Genomic DNA, 15,128 nt, shown 5'->3' on the forward strand with positions numbered 1-15,128 from the left:
TGTAGTTAGAATAAACACATGTTTAGACTACAAGCTAAGATTTTTTAAAGCTTATTTTAAGAACTAGAAATAAAAATGTTAAGCAATACTGTGACCAAAATTCAAGATGGCCATCAAGATGGCCTAAAAGTTTTACAAACTTTTATCTTAGTGTGATTAAATCAGTTACTTTTATCTTTAATAATACCAAACTGTATTTTATCATGCAACAGCCATGCTTACACATTTAACAATAAGATATATGATTCAATATGGCCACCATGATTCAAAATGGCCTAAAATATTACCAAAAAAACATTTTTCAACACGAAAAATGTTTCTTTCATAAAAATATTCCATTTAATGATTTTCAACATAGTATATTATTGATACTATATATTTTGGATGAAATCTGTCATACCGGAAACACAAACAAACACGTTTCTTATATCTTGAACGCAATATGTCAAGCTAGAATTGACAGTGGAGGGCAGATGTAAGAAGGGTTTGAAATTGAACGTTAACGTAATTTCATACAAGAATAAATTCAAACAAGATCTGCACCATCGTTCCGCCCATCATGTCCGGAAAACGAAACGAATAGACTACTACGTATCTGAACTCAAAACATTTTTTATTTGCCAACAAAGCACGAAAAACATAAATCTATTTCCCAAATGATGCATACTATTCCATAAATTCAGAAGTAACTGTTAATTTTATGTACCTTAAGTATTATTTAAAAAATGTGCTGTTCAATACCAATCTTTATGAGTATCCAGATCGGAAAATTTGATATTACGTAATTTAAATGTTAAATGAAATTAATATTATGAAAACATTTAAAAAAATTAACAGTATAAATTTAGATATTTATGTCATGTTAACACTAATGCATTTGATTTAAAGATACCATGTATATTCTTTGAACCGTGCCTTTTGAATGACGCGAATTATGATGCTTTTTACTTTCAGAATGGGAATCAAATAATTATATAAAGTTTCCCGTTTTGGAAATAGGAACAAAACCAGTAGTTTACATTCCGAGATTGATATTTTCATGTCTGTCATCTATGTAAGGCACACAGAAATGCAGCCCCGTTTGTATACAAATGATGCATCGCATTGAAATCAGCTTAACGGTACCAAGGGTTTGCAACATTTCAAAATTAACACGGAGTGATATATAAATAGCAGATATAAGTATATAAAGTTGATCATTCCTTCTGAAATATGTCAAATTATCTTGCTTCAATAATAATTTTTCGCCATTCACGATTTACGGATAAGTATTGAGTGCATGTGTAATTTCAAAATGTCAAAAAGTCTTTTGAGGCGTTGTACGTCGAAGAACATGCCTAAAACTTTGATAGTACACAAATATTTGAAGTAGATCTACCCTTCGGATTAAGAATCTTAATATAGCTGTTCGAGATTTTCCGCGGGACTGTCAGGTATATAAACCGTACTGCGTAAACTCTATTAAGCAGAACATTACTGGACTGTTTCTTTACAAAAGGAAAGCAGAAAGTAAGCTTGTTTCAAATATATTTCTTTTAAACTATATTCAAGAAATGTATCTTAAATTCATAAATGTCTATATATCCTACTACTATTTATTGACTTAAATTAATATAAAACTAATCTGTATATAATAGTCGAAAATTACGGACACGGAAAAATCACTTTAAAAAAATGTTCGTGATTTTTATACATACATTGTAAATACTCTTCATATATAATATCTTTATTATTTATTTATTCATTTATCTATTTACTACAATTACATATAACGAAGATGATTATTATTTCTATCACTACCTTATAACCAATATTACTGAATAGCTAATAAAAAAACCCCCAAAAAATAAAATAAATAAAAAAAATAACGTTTAGGACACTTACAATTACTGAAAGCATATTTTTGATAATTTTTATTTTTCTGTGTTATAGTTATATCTGTTATTGACCATATAATACCGATAAGGTCGTTTTAATAAGGACTCGCAACCTTTTTCTATAAATGAATATTCAATAAGAGTTCTTGAAAAAAAGTAAACTCTAAAATAACAGCGTACCAATCAATCCCATTTATGCAATATTTTTCCTTTTAAACTTGTGCAAAATATTCATTTTTTAACTCGTAAGAATTGTGATAAACATAGAAATCTCAAGTCAAAGCATATTCATTAAATTTACAAATATTTTCAATTTTGGTCTTGGCTGGGCAATTTAAATTTTGATAATTTACTTCTAGTGTTTAACATTACTCATAGTCTAATGAAATTCAGATAATTGTACACGAATACACCGCCCCCATCTCCGCTGCTACACAAAAAGATAGAAAATAAATCAAGTCCGTAACATGTCAAAAATCCGATCTACAACTTTTAAATACATAATGATAACAAAATATACAAAACAAAAACCCTCATGGACGCCTACTCGTAGAACGCAACTAATACCGTGTTCACACTAGCAGAATGGTTTTATTTTTATTAGGCACTAATTGGCTATAATTGGTATTTAACATTCAAAACCCATCAAAATATAATCTAGTTTGCGTCCACACTAGGCAAAGAAATGTGGTTTAGATATATACATACAATGTTGGAAGTTAACAAATATCTTGCAATAAGCAAAAAAGGTTACAAAGAATTGAGGCTAACAGAAACAAAAAGGGGTCATCAATATTTAAACTTCTGTGTTCATCTAAGAATTTCTGTTCATTCCATCTATTTTCCATTTTGAGTGTCAGCATGACTCCTTATCGCAATTTAATGTAAAGTCCAATTACTTTTGCCAGCCACAGCATCAATTGTTTGATACAAAAGAGAAACACATGGTATTCTTCCTCCAAAAGGTAAGATCTGTAGATTTGGGATTGTAAAACCAGTTATAACCCACATTTGCGTTCACATTTGTAAAATAATGTAGCATTACTTTTTAATGTAGTATTAAAACCACCTCCCGAGGTAGTTTTAATGCTACATTACAGAAACCACTTGACCTTTACAAAATTCACGTTTAACACCACATATAGTGTGGACGCAAACCAGTTTAAAAAATAAACCCAAGTTAATGTAGGATTAAAAACGTAGTCTGAACACGGTATAAGTAAAATAATAGCAGACTCGTTTTGACTGAATGAATGTTTGTGAGATGTGACTGACGAAAAACGCAAAATATCATTCATATGAATTTTCGTCACTTAAGTTTATGGTGGTTAATCAAATTTTGACCAAGAAATGGATTATTTCAAAAGTTAAACGAATGATCATTTGCAGTAATTAGTGTTAACCGAGTGTTGAAGACAGGTTAGAATTCACTTGAGGTAATTTTAAATTTTCCGGATTGTGTTAGTATCACAAACGCTTTTAAATTACTTCTTTTTGCATCTTACCGTGATACTTTCCGAAAAATCATAAGTAATAATGTTTATACCAAAAGCCACTTAAGGAGATTAAATTGTAACAAATTGTTAAAACATTTTACCTTAGATATTGTACATAAATGACAACTCATATGTTAACTGATAAAAAATACTACGTTTCTTCCTGTCTAAAGATTAAATACAAAAATTAAAAAATGACACATGCATTAATATCTAAAAAATGTCAAAAGAATCAGTCTGACATTTGCGGATCTTTTTGTTTGTAGGGAAATATCTCAAAAGGGTCTGCACAGTCCTATACATTTTAATGGCATGTGATAGAACATATGTAAATTTACAAATATGAGAATAAAATCTCCAAGACGATCCTTTGGAAGCATAGAATGCAACTAAGCAAAATAATATCAGACTCGACCTGGCTGAGTTTGTTCATGGGAGGTAATGAAATAAGCAAACCCCATCACGCTCCTTATTACAGGCTTAAGCGAAATTCCATTACAAGTTTAGCAACACCTACATTGTAACGTTTTTTTATTTGCGGAAATGTCATCAAAATTGACTCCCATAATGAAAATTGCTCGAGGTAAACAGTCTCGCAAAAATTAAAACGTAGGACCCTAATATTTTCATTGGATGAATCTGCTAATAGCGTCATGTTGTTTTGAAAATCAGACTTAAATCATTTATTTTCCTTATTGTCTTGGGTTTAAAGCAACACCAGCACAATTTATGGTATATGGCGACTTTTCCAGCTTCTGTTGCTACAGAAAGACTCCAGGTGCTACCCCAGGCATTGTTGCAGGCATGGGCGGGCGCTAGAACAAATGACCTTCCTTAAGCCAACTGGATGGCTTCCTCATATGCAGAAGACTATCTCCAACACAAAAAAGCGAGGTTTCAAATCCATGTAGGCGATGAATAAAACTAGGAGTTCCAAGTCAGCAGCCCGAATCACCCGCCAAGGAGACTCCCTGAGTTAACTAAAATCTACGCTTTACACGATATGTTGATCCAAACATGCAGAATTATCAATTAATAATTAGTAATAGATACAGTATTAATATATCAATCTTAGTGATAAGCCCACTTCTCTGTGCATCCCATTGTCAAAATAGATTTAAATTGTTAAAATCAGCGGCATATTTATCAAATGTAAAGATTTATTTCGGATGTATATACGTTCTTGTATTTCTCCTTATTCGCAATTGTTCCATTTCATTTCAGGCAGGAAAATGAAATTTACTCTTCTTCTAATAACACTGAGTATTGTATTCGCTGGGGTTTTAGCCAGACCCCGTCAAAAAGAAACGGACGGGAGTAAAGACCGGGGAGGAGATAGAGGCATGGAGAGTGAAAGAAGCAGAAGCACGGATATGGAAGGGGACAGCAGTAACAGAAGCATAAGCAAAGATAGCAGCGATAGGAGCCGAGATCAAATTGGTAGAAGAGGCCAAGTTCATGGTAGAGGAGGTCAAGGTATTTATAAAGGAATGATATTGTTTTCACTTAGGTGTTAATTCAGACTCAATTTGAATTAGAACTGAAATGACTTTCCTTAGAAGCGGAACAGATAATGATTAAACTAAATCTATTGGGTTTTTAATCGATATGATACAAAATGATACCGTCCATGATTTGCTGCACATATTTATGTCCTTATATAGATTTCTTGTTCATCTCACCTATAATTGTTTTTAAAAGCGTGAAAAGGTTTCAGTGATGAAGACATCTTTCATTCACTTATTAATAGATAAACATGGGATAGAGTTCGAAAGTTTTTTTTCCCACTATGCACGTATAATATTCCAGATACAAGGAGAAGAAATGACGAAGAGAGAAGTAGTGAAATGTCCAGTGAAGAAAGAAAAATACCTTCAGCTGAAAACCCCGCCGACAGAAAGAAATTGGTTGAAAAGACTAAAACTATACATGCTGACAGAATCATACAAAATGAAAGAATACATGCTGACAGAAGCAGATCAACTGAAAGAGCATCTACTGCTGATAGAAACAGACCAGTGAAAGAAACACCTGCTGATAGAAAAAGACCAGTTAAAGGAGTACCTGCAGACAGAAACAAACCAAATAAAGGAACATCTGCTGACAGAAACGGACCGGCAGAGGGAACATCTGCTGACAGAAACGGACCAACTGAAGGCACACCTGCTGACAGAAAAACTGAGGGACCGAAACGGACCGACCGAGGGAACACCTGCTGACAGAAACGGACCAACTGAGGTTACTACTGGTGACCGAAACAGATCAACAGAGGGAACACTTGCTGATACTAATAAACCGACTTCAAGAGCACAGCCAACTGAGGGAGCACCTGTAGACAGAAAAACATCCACTGAGAAAGCGTCTGAACTTAGATAAATATTTCTCATTAACAATGAAATAGAAATTATTTGGATTTGAGTTATTTCCTAGAACAATAAATATATACTGAACAGCAAAAGAAACTATCCAGATGTATAACTGGTATATTTTGAAATAAAAAATTAATTATTCAAATTTGAATTGTTACTTCATACCAAAATTACACTTGAAGAACTTCCCATGATAAATTTTTAAAAATCACTCAGCCGTGAAGTCAGTAGTCCCACAGTAGCCGTTTGAAAGGCTTTATCTTCTGCGCGTCAGTTGCATTGTAACATCCCAATTGGGCGCTCGCGCTGAATTTGATTCAGTCGTGCGGTGCAACCAACAATATTTTTTAAACTTTATGCTGTTTTTCGAGTTAGTCAATTATCAATATTTCCAATGACAATACAATTTCACAAAGAAAATTGTTAATCACTGGCGCACGTGAATTTCGTGCAAAACGGCTATTGTGGGACTACTTACTTCACAGCTGATTGATTTTTTAAAAGTTTACACGTGAAGTTCTTCAAGTGTAATGCGACATGAAAAACACAAGTGATTTATAAATTAAAGTTTTTTAATAAAAAACACCCCAGTTATAAAACTGGATAGTTTCTTTTGCTGTCCAGTTAGATTCGTTACAAACCAATAGCGTTTAAATAATTTGGATGTATACCGTTTCAGCATATTTGTTCTTGTAAACATGAAGGAACACCTTAAAAAATGTTAGGGTAATTGAAAATCAATAAAAATGATATAAAATCAACAAATGTTTTGTTGAATCTCATTGTGAACGTCTGGTATCTGTATAACTATCTTCAAATAGTTGTTTTATCCTAATTACCATAAACAGTATTACTGAAATTTTTCATAAATTATATTATTTCTAGCAGTTAGGTCGGAAACATATGACTTAATTAAGGTCAATTGGTAGTTCATCGAGATATTGTAATTTTGGTCTAAGCATTTATCATTGTTTTATAAGTTTCAAATCCATTTCAAATTAAAAAACTGAGTGATGCCATTCAACTGAATGAAATTAATTAAACTTGTGAGAAAGAATGCAGGTGAACATAATTTGTTACTCTATGATATATTAATTAAAGGCCAGCCTGACCACAATGCTGAATATAATGGTTACTTGTAATTAATACATAACATTTTACAATTTATAAACAGTAATACTCCTTACACCATTTCATCTAAAGGCTCAACCATATCTTTCAGAAAGAAAACCAAAGTTGTTAAAATCTAATATCTTAAGCCTGCTTCTAACATCTGGTCTAAAGAAAAATCAGATGACTGTGTTAAAAAAAACAACAACACCCCCCTCCCCTAAAAACATCACTTTCCCCCCTAACAACCATAACGGTGTGCAGTAACTCAAGTAAAGGACAAAATGAGCAGTCGGCTTTGACATTGTACATTGTATATAAAATCGTCTATTTGATATTTTACTATTGGGTATCATACTAACACTGCATGTTCTAAAGCTGTACATCTCGCCGTGTCGTACTTGTGACATGCAATAAAATAATCTTTGAAGGGGCACTAACAATGATATTGCGTACATAATCTTTAATGTTAATGTATGGCTTGGACTTTTAAGCATGACTGACAGTTTTGCTTTGCGCATCATGTGACAGACAGTTTTGAGCCTCAATTTAGATCATATGGCGGTTTAAAGAGTGATGTAGCTTCAGGTGAAGTGGCTTTTACAATATATTTGTTTTTAAAAATCTTGAACATTCGAAAAAGTCTGTTTCTTATGAAACTAAAATGGTTAAATAAAGCTTAAATCTTAAACGTGGAAGTTCTAGCATCTGCTGTCGGAATATTATGTCTGTTCAAAATATGATTGGAACAAACGTTCGACGAGAACCAGAGAAATATTAACATAATGTACACACTGTCTAGAGCAAGTTTGAACGCTCCAGTAAAGATAAATCAGTAGGCTATCGCAGAGATGCAGTTTTGTTGTGAGAGAGTTAAACATGAAGTGGCCGAGTGGTAAACGTCGCTGATTTAGACCCACTTGCCTCTCAACGATGTGGGTTCGAGCCTCATTCAGGGCGTTGAATTCTTATGAGGAAGCCATCCAGCTGGATTACGGAAGGTCGGTGGTTCTACCCAGGTGCCCACTCGTGATGAAATAATGCACGGAGGGGCACCCGGGGTCTTCCTCTACCATGAAAGCTGGAATGTCGCTATATGACCTATACTTGTGTTGGTGCGACGTAAACGCAACAAAAATAAACAAATTCTTGGTAGGTGATACTGTCGATTGGATATTTTCGTGTAGGCTTTATAAAGCGAGTTTAAGGTTAGCAAGTTAACAGCCTTATTCGTGGTGTCAAGAGTTAGCTTAACGTGAATTCGAATTCGTGAGTGACGTTATTCACGAATCTTTTGAATTCAAATTCGTGAGTGACATTATTCACGAATCTCTTGAATTCACGAGTAACATTATCCATGAATATTTTTGAAACCAAAACAATCGCGAATACTAACCAATCTAAAGTAGGTATTTATTGAAAACGAACGCATATAACAAATTTTAAAACTGATGTCTGAAAGATTATCTGTTTGTGATGTACATTTGTTTAATTTTTATGTTGTACAGTTTTGTATATAACTGCTCTGAAACACAGTTAGAAAAACAAAAACATAAAGACCGACAAACAGACAGTTGGTTGGTCGGACAGTAGATAGGTCAGTCGGCCAGTCAGTCGGTCGGTGGTCGGTTGGACGAACGGACGGACGGATGGACAGACAGTCAGGCCTGTCAAGCAGTAAGACAATCAGACAGACACACAGACACAACATGCATGTAGACAGACATGTATATATACATACAGATAGACAGACAGGCAGGCAGGTGGGCGGGAAAATATAAGGACAGAGAGAAAACCAGACTGACTGACAGACTGAGAAACAGACAGGCAGAAAGATTGGCAGACAGTCAGTTTGATAAACAGACAAACACACATTATTAAATGTTAATCGTAAACTGATAAATGTTAATAAGAATTTTTGATGTATACTTGAAGAAATGAAAACCACCATAAAGAGGCAACTGTGGCGTTCCATACTAATATAGCAATAAGAGTGTAAAACTGAAGTATTACATTTCTTTCTTTCTTTCTTCGTTATCTATCTCGTTGTTAACTTTATATTGTGTATTGTGTATTGTTTGATTTAAATTGTGTTCGTTAATTTTATTGTTTGATATACGTCCTTAGTTTAAGTAAGAATATGGAACGAATAACATAAGACTTAGTATAAAATCTTACACCGTTCAGTTGAAGAAAAAGAGTTATGCAATATATCAACTGCTTCATATATCGGAAAACCTACTGCCTTCCATTCGAGTTTATTTATGCACAATAAAGGTAATAATTATGTGATATGCCCGGATGAGCCCTTTGTCGGCGTGACTTAAAGTTCAATAAACAGTGATTGTTGAATAAGATATGAAATCTATCTATATAAAACGTGCTGGCAGAATTTCAAAACGCTAACATGTACCTATTCTATGAAAACATAAACGCAATTTAATATTTAATATGACAGAAACATAACAGGGACGGAAATAACATTGTTTTGACAGGAATACATTGGCACCCGGTTTCTTTGGAGTGAAAGGTAACATAATAAAATCATGTTCGATTAGGTACAAAACTACACTGAACTAAAGTTTAGTTTCACAGTAACATGTTAGGGGTTAAGGAGTGAGCTTTGTTGTGCAACTTCAACCGGTCAAAATTCCCCAGTGGTGTTTTTTCTTTATTTGTTTGTTTAGTCCTTGCTAGCAGTAATATACGCATCTATACATACACTGTTGCAGGGGACTGTTTTCTTTGAACAAGGCTCATCCTACTCGTAAATCTTTGTCCTTACATCTGGTCAATAGGTGATTTTGATATTCATATATTGTTTAGCATAGGGAGAGCAAAAAGTTTAGGAAATAATCAAAGACGACTTCTTGGAGGTAAAACAATTTAAAATAGGAAAAGTGGAAACTCCACAGGTCGCTCAGCACAACAAAATCGAAAATGTTGCAGGCTCGGTTTGATTGAGCCTGTTCATGGACGGTAGTGGAAATGCATGCTACCGTCCACGCCCTCTAGCCCCGGGTTGAGCAGAACTCAACATTTATACATGCTAAAAGTACAAAAAACAATTTAGAGACATCCGCAGATATGTTCATACGGCGGTGCACATGGAACCTTCAATGCTACACTAGTGTATAATTCCAGGAAAAGCGGCGTATGGTCCCCAGTTAAAATAATGGGTTTGCCCTAAACGAGAAAACAATGAGCAGAACTAAACAAACTGGAATTTAGAAAGGGGATCTGAGGTTATGGAACCTGCATATCACCGGAACTGCCAAAAGACAAAATTAAAAAGCAGGCACCATATCCAAGGGGTGATTATACAATACTCAAAGCTGTGAAAGCGGGAGTATTGGAACCACCCAGGCCGAAATGTTCATGCTGAGAAGCTAAACAGTACCAATAACACTTAAGTTGTTAACGAGTTTATTTGCATTATACATGTTAAATGTCATTTGTAAACAGTAAGTGAGCATATTGTATACATTCAGTACTGATCGATTTCATATGAAATCCTTAATCTTCCTTACGAGTTGATTTTGTTTTGCTACAAACAAACATTATTTTATGAAAAAGATATATTGCCTAAAAGATGATTTATCTATTTTTTTGTCTTATTAAAGTATTTAATACATAAAAAGTTTTCAGTGCATATTAATACTATTTTCTGCATTCTTTCAATAGGTATCTTCCAGCAAATATGGCCAAAGAAATCAACATTAGCACTGAAGTAAGCAAACTTTTGTCTAGTGCGTTGGCCGGGGATAGAATCGTTAGAAATAATCTACAGCTGATGAAATCTTATGCATTTATAACAGAGTACCTGGCGGCAACACTACATGATAATCATTTCATAGTTACAGGAAGCCGTATGGAAACCTCTCAAATACCCGGAAGTGACGTTGACCATATGCAAATATTTCAAGACACATGTGCTGCTGATAATCCGAACCAAGTCATGAATAAAAAAAGTCACTTTTTGATAATGGACACAGACGATTCGCGTCATGGTTTCTCAAAACTAAGAGTAAACTACTTACTTGACAAGTAGGACTTGACTAGACAAATTCTAGAAGAATGCCTTGTTTATGACGAAGATAATTCGAAATATCTTTCAAGCAATAGATTCTCTGCATTTTTCCTGAAGTTGATGTCCGGAACAAATGAATTCTCACCTTTTGCGCATTCGACTACCTCTATCTTTCGACATGGACCATGTTCAACTATTGAATTTGACCGCGGTGACCAGTCAGATATTGCAGTTGGAATTGAGTGTGTCAACTGGCCAAGAGAAGCAGAAGAATGGTGTACTCGACCTAGGTTTCACGAATGGCCTTCAAAGAATACAATAACAGCTTTAAGACAGCTTCCGTGTTACCTTCTGCCAGTAGGCGATGAATGTTCTTCTAATTGTGCACTTGAATGGAGGTTTGCATTTGTTCCGGCAGAAAGAGAATTAATATGGGAATTCAATGATACACAAATCCAGTGCTATGTGATACTTAAACTGCTAAGAAAACAATTTCTGGAGCCGATTGCCCCTGACCAGTTAAGTTCTTTCTTTCTGAAAACTATTATGTTCTGGGAAATTGAAAATAAAGGTCCTGACATTTGGACCACAGCAAATCTCATTCATTGCATAATTTCATGTTTGCAAAGTCTCAGGGAATGTGTGATGACAAAGACATTGCCTCACTATATTTTCAGAAAGAGAAATTTGCTGTTCACTAAATTCAGAGACCGAGAGATACAAACCGCCGTGTTAAATAAGTTAGAAGACATCGAGAACAATACAGCTCCGTATGTACTTCGGGCTGCAACTGGTTTTGCCCCGTTGGTTGATCTTGGCAAAATCTGGAATAAATGTAAAGGCAGCTTGTCACATTTTATTCATACTGCAAAGGAACAAATACCAGATGTTCCTGAAGTTGGCGAGAAGATGGATATATTATCAAGATTTTTGAAAGCAAATGAGGTTTTCATGTTCATTGTTTATCTTCCAACATCACATGAAAAATTAATAGAAGCAGGATTACATATAAAAGAACATGAAAGTGACTTTGACAGCTTGCTACGAAAACATGCGTTGAGCTGTTTGAAGATAGAATTTGGGAAGCGTATTATACCCGAAATATTCAAACCGGACACGCTTTTGCCAAAACAAGACCTTATACCGGATACCTACAGTTTGTTTGCGGGAGCAACAATAGGTTCAACCACTGGATTTCTCCATCTTGCCACTCTCCATTACCTACTGCGGGAGTACACTAAAGCTTTGACGATAATCCGCTCAATCATATCGAAAAAGGAAAACTTGTTCTTTATTGGATTTTCGGCTGAAAAGATATCGTTTAAACAACATCCCGACTGCATAGATATATGTCTGACGTCGGAATCTATGTTAGCCCATGATATTTGCTTTACGTCGGAAGATGTATTTTGGGCACCGCATGGTGTAGGGATGGAATGTGCTTTACTCGGTAAACGCCATAACTGGAACTTTTGTGTTTTTCACCCACTGGTATATTCGTATTACCTATTATTTCTTACTTGTCATAAAAGAAAGCATGTCAAAGAGTGTAAGCAATGTTTACAGGAATTTTCCGACTTCCTACGTTTTGACGGCGGTAAAATTGACCGCCATAGGTCGTTGAATTTGTTGGGAGTTTGCAACTTTAAACTAGGTTATTATGATAAAGCTATAAGTTGCTTCGAACGATCGCTACAGATAGTTGGTCCAGACGGAAATGCGGCGTCTTACCACATATGTATCTTAATAACGGAGTTATTGGCTGAACAGACATGTCGAAGAGCAAAGGACAAAGTTATTTATACACGCACTTCTGGACAAAAATGAGCTACAAGTGTGAAAATTATTGAACGTATTGGATGGAAAGAAATTGAGAATTTGTTTGCATTTCACGTATGTCCCAAATAATTTATATCGGAACATTTATATCAGAAAAAGAGATTAAAACGAATGTTTAACTCTTATTACTTTAACTGCTTGTTACAAATACAGTTTTTCGTTATAATCACATTACAGCATTGCTAAGCAGAAGCCCCTTTTTTCATTAAAAGAGTAGAAATCCAACATAGCCATGTCTGGGTAAACGGGCCTGATTTATTTGTAAGAATTGAATCCTGATATGAGTTTATACTAAGTCACATGACATTGAACTGCTGGTAGTCAAGTAGTCTTTTTTTCAAATAATACACGCTAAAGTTGACGACAAGTCAATCTACATGTAGCGACTAAAAAGAGTGCTACTACGTTTTATCTATTGTTTTACTTAGGTATTAAAAACGAAACATTATATATATACCGAAAGTCGGTTATATGCCGCAAGGGTAAGCTTAACCTGGCTACATACCCGTGGAATTATTCCCCTGGATGTACATGCATCCAGGTCATATCAATTAAATCATGTTTTAATGGCGTATAACCTAGCACACATTATATTTTGTGAAAAAGTCAAATGTGTGTACATAACTTCGACTTCAGTTAGTGTACTTTCCTTAGTATATATGTCAGTACTCTACCATGTAAGACTGAAAATAAATATTTATATTTTACATGTATTTAGATGTTGTTGAAGTTATTACTTGGTAAATATGGGTTTCTGCCATTTTTAATTGAAAACCGGAGGCTGGTGAGAATTTATTTCAGCCCATTTGTTTAATGTCAAAGTGGTATGGAAATATTCAATTCGGCATGGGCTACTGAGCTGACCTGAAATGGAATAACAGGCGCCTATGTAAAGTATTATTGAGACCATGATCAACAGGATTTGAAACCTTGTCATTCTGATTAACGTTAGATACAAGCTCTTCACCACGATGACTTAAATTTCTATATCTAATTTTTATCATCGGACAAATGCCAACAATAGTTTTTTTCAACATGCTTAAATAAATTATTATGTACGCATTTTATATAAATCCCGTATCTTCTAAGGCCCAGTTCGAATGATTTGATCATACGGATATTTGGGTACCGTAAGAATTTGATCCAATAAGAATTCACTTACTTCAGTACTCAGTACTTTCCACCGTATTAACTTCGAGGAAAATAGCTTACTTTAGCACGTTTACGTTTTGACTTTCCCCGCCGGAAGTAGGACTATTTATAATGGATTGTTTTTATGATACACCCTAGTTAGAAATATAACCAGTTAGTACAGTCTAATGTGCAATACATTATTTGTACAAACATTATATCCAGACAAAGGTTATCCATTTATCCCTTATCAAAATACATAAACAATGATTAGCACACGAAAAGCTGTCTTGTATTAAATGTTCACAAGTATATCAATCATGTCAGTCATTTTTTATGTAATTATGCCCATATAATCTTTAGACATTGTATACATAGGCAATCTGCTCTTTTAAATATACATTTATCGTTTTAGAAATGTAAACAAACCAAATAAATTACCACGAGTTATCTGTCAAACTTCTTTCGGATGTGAGGATGGTTCGGATGCACCTTCGCTATAAAATGAACATTAAAATGTTGGGTTTTCAATAAAAAATATTCTTCTACAAGACTGTGCCATATCCGCATATGGAATTAATATAAAAACCACGCAATCTTCTTTGTCATTTTAATACAGTGAAACGTATTTTTTTACCTTCTTAGGACTCTTATATACGTCTGTCTTAGTGTATATTTTTGAAAGAATTTCCGATGAAGTATAATTCTTATTCTTCGGCGTTAAGCTGTAGTCCAGTAAGTGCGAAAATTAGTGAAAACTTCAAATCTAATTCACCGTTTTATTTGAATAAACTACTGAAAAACATGAAAATGTAGCAGTATTTGCTTTTAAATTATTTTTTTGAATTTAAGTTACAAATGACACTAAGTAGAAATTCACTTTCATTTTTTTAGTTAAAAGGTGTGAACTGTGTGACCGTTACCGGAGAGAAATACATGGGAAATTGTGACCATTGGCACCATTCAACAATTTTGTGTATTCAACTATGTGGAACACTTATTTTCGCACTATGACCTAAACATGTCTTATTGACTATTTCGACATGGTTAAAGCTACTCGCCCAAAAATTGGATGAAACTTTAAAATGATTTCCAATAAATTGTGCATATATATATAGGACATTGAAAACCGGTAAAGTGAGTGAAAATAAGTATTATTTATTGGTACAAAAGCGGACAGAATGCTGAGTCTGTTCGTTATACCAAAACCGTTGCAACGCCTTACCCATTTCTGCAAAATATTTATGTTTATTTATTAGAAACACTGCAAAGTTCA

General features: G+C 34.3%; 2 protein-coding genes across 2 annotated transcripts; both read left to right on the forward strand.

The window, feature by feature from the left end:
- Nucleotides 1–1,160: 1,160 nt before the first annotated feature.
- LOC128546743 (uncharacterized) lies at nucleotides 1,161–5,592 on the forward strand. Its single transcript, XM_053518027.1, has 3 exons — nucleotides 1,161–1,509; nucleotides 4,598–4,849; nucleotides 5,183–5,592. The coding sequence occupies exons 2-3, from the start codon at nucleotides 4,606–4,608 to the stop codon at nucleotides 5,590–5,592; spliced, it is 654 nt and encodes a 217-aa protein (XP_053374002.1). The 5' UTR covers nucleotides 1,161–1,509; nucleotides 4,598–4,605.
- Nucleotides 5,593–9,161: 3,569 nt separating this feature from the next.
- On the forward strand, nucleotides 9,162–13,434 carry LOC123531993 (uncharacterized). Its single transcript, XM_053517136.1, has 2 exons — nucleotides 9,162–9,382; nucleotides 10,537–13,434. The coding sequence occupies exon 2, from the start codon at nucleotides 11,003–11,005 to the stop codon at nucleotides 12,707–12,709; it is 1,707 nt and encodes a 568-aa protein (XP_053373111.1). The 5' UTR covers nucleotides 9,162–9,382; nucleotides 10,537–11,002; the 3' UTR covers nucleotides 12,710–13,434.
- The last annotated feature ends 1,694 nt before the right edge of the window (nucleotides 13,435–15,128 follow it).

The sequence above is a fragment of the Mercenaria mercenaria genome, chromosome 11 (assembly GCF_021730395.1).
Source record: "Mercenaria mercenaria strain notata chromosome 11, MADL_Memer_1, whole genome shotgun sequence".
In the NCBI taxonomy this organism is placed as follows: Eukaryota; Metazoa; Mollusca; class Bivalvia; order Venerida; family Veneridae; genus Mercenaria; species Mercenaria mercenaria.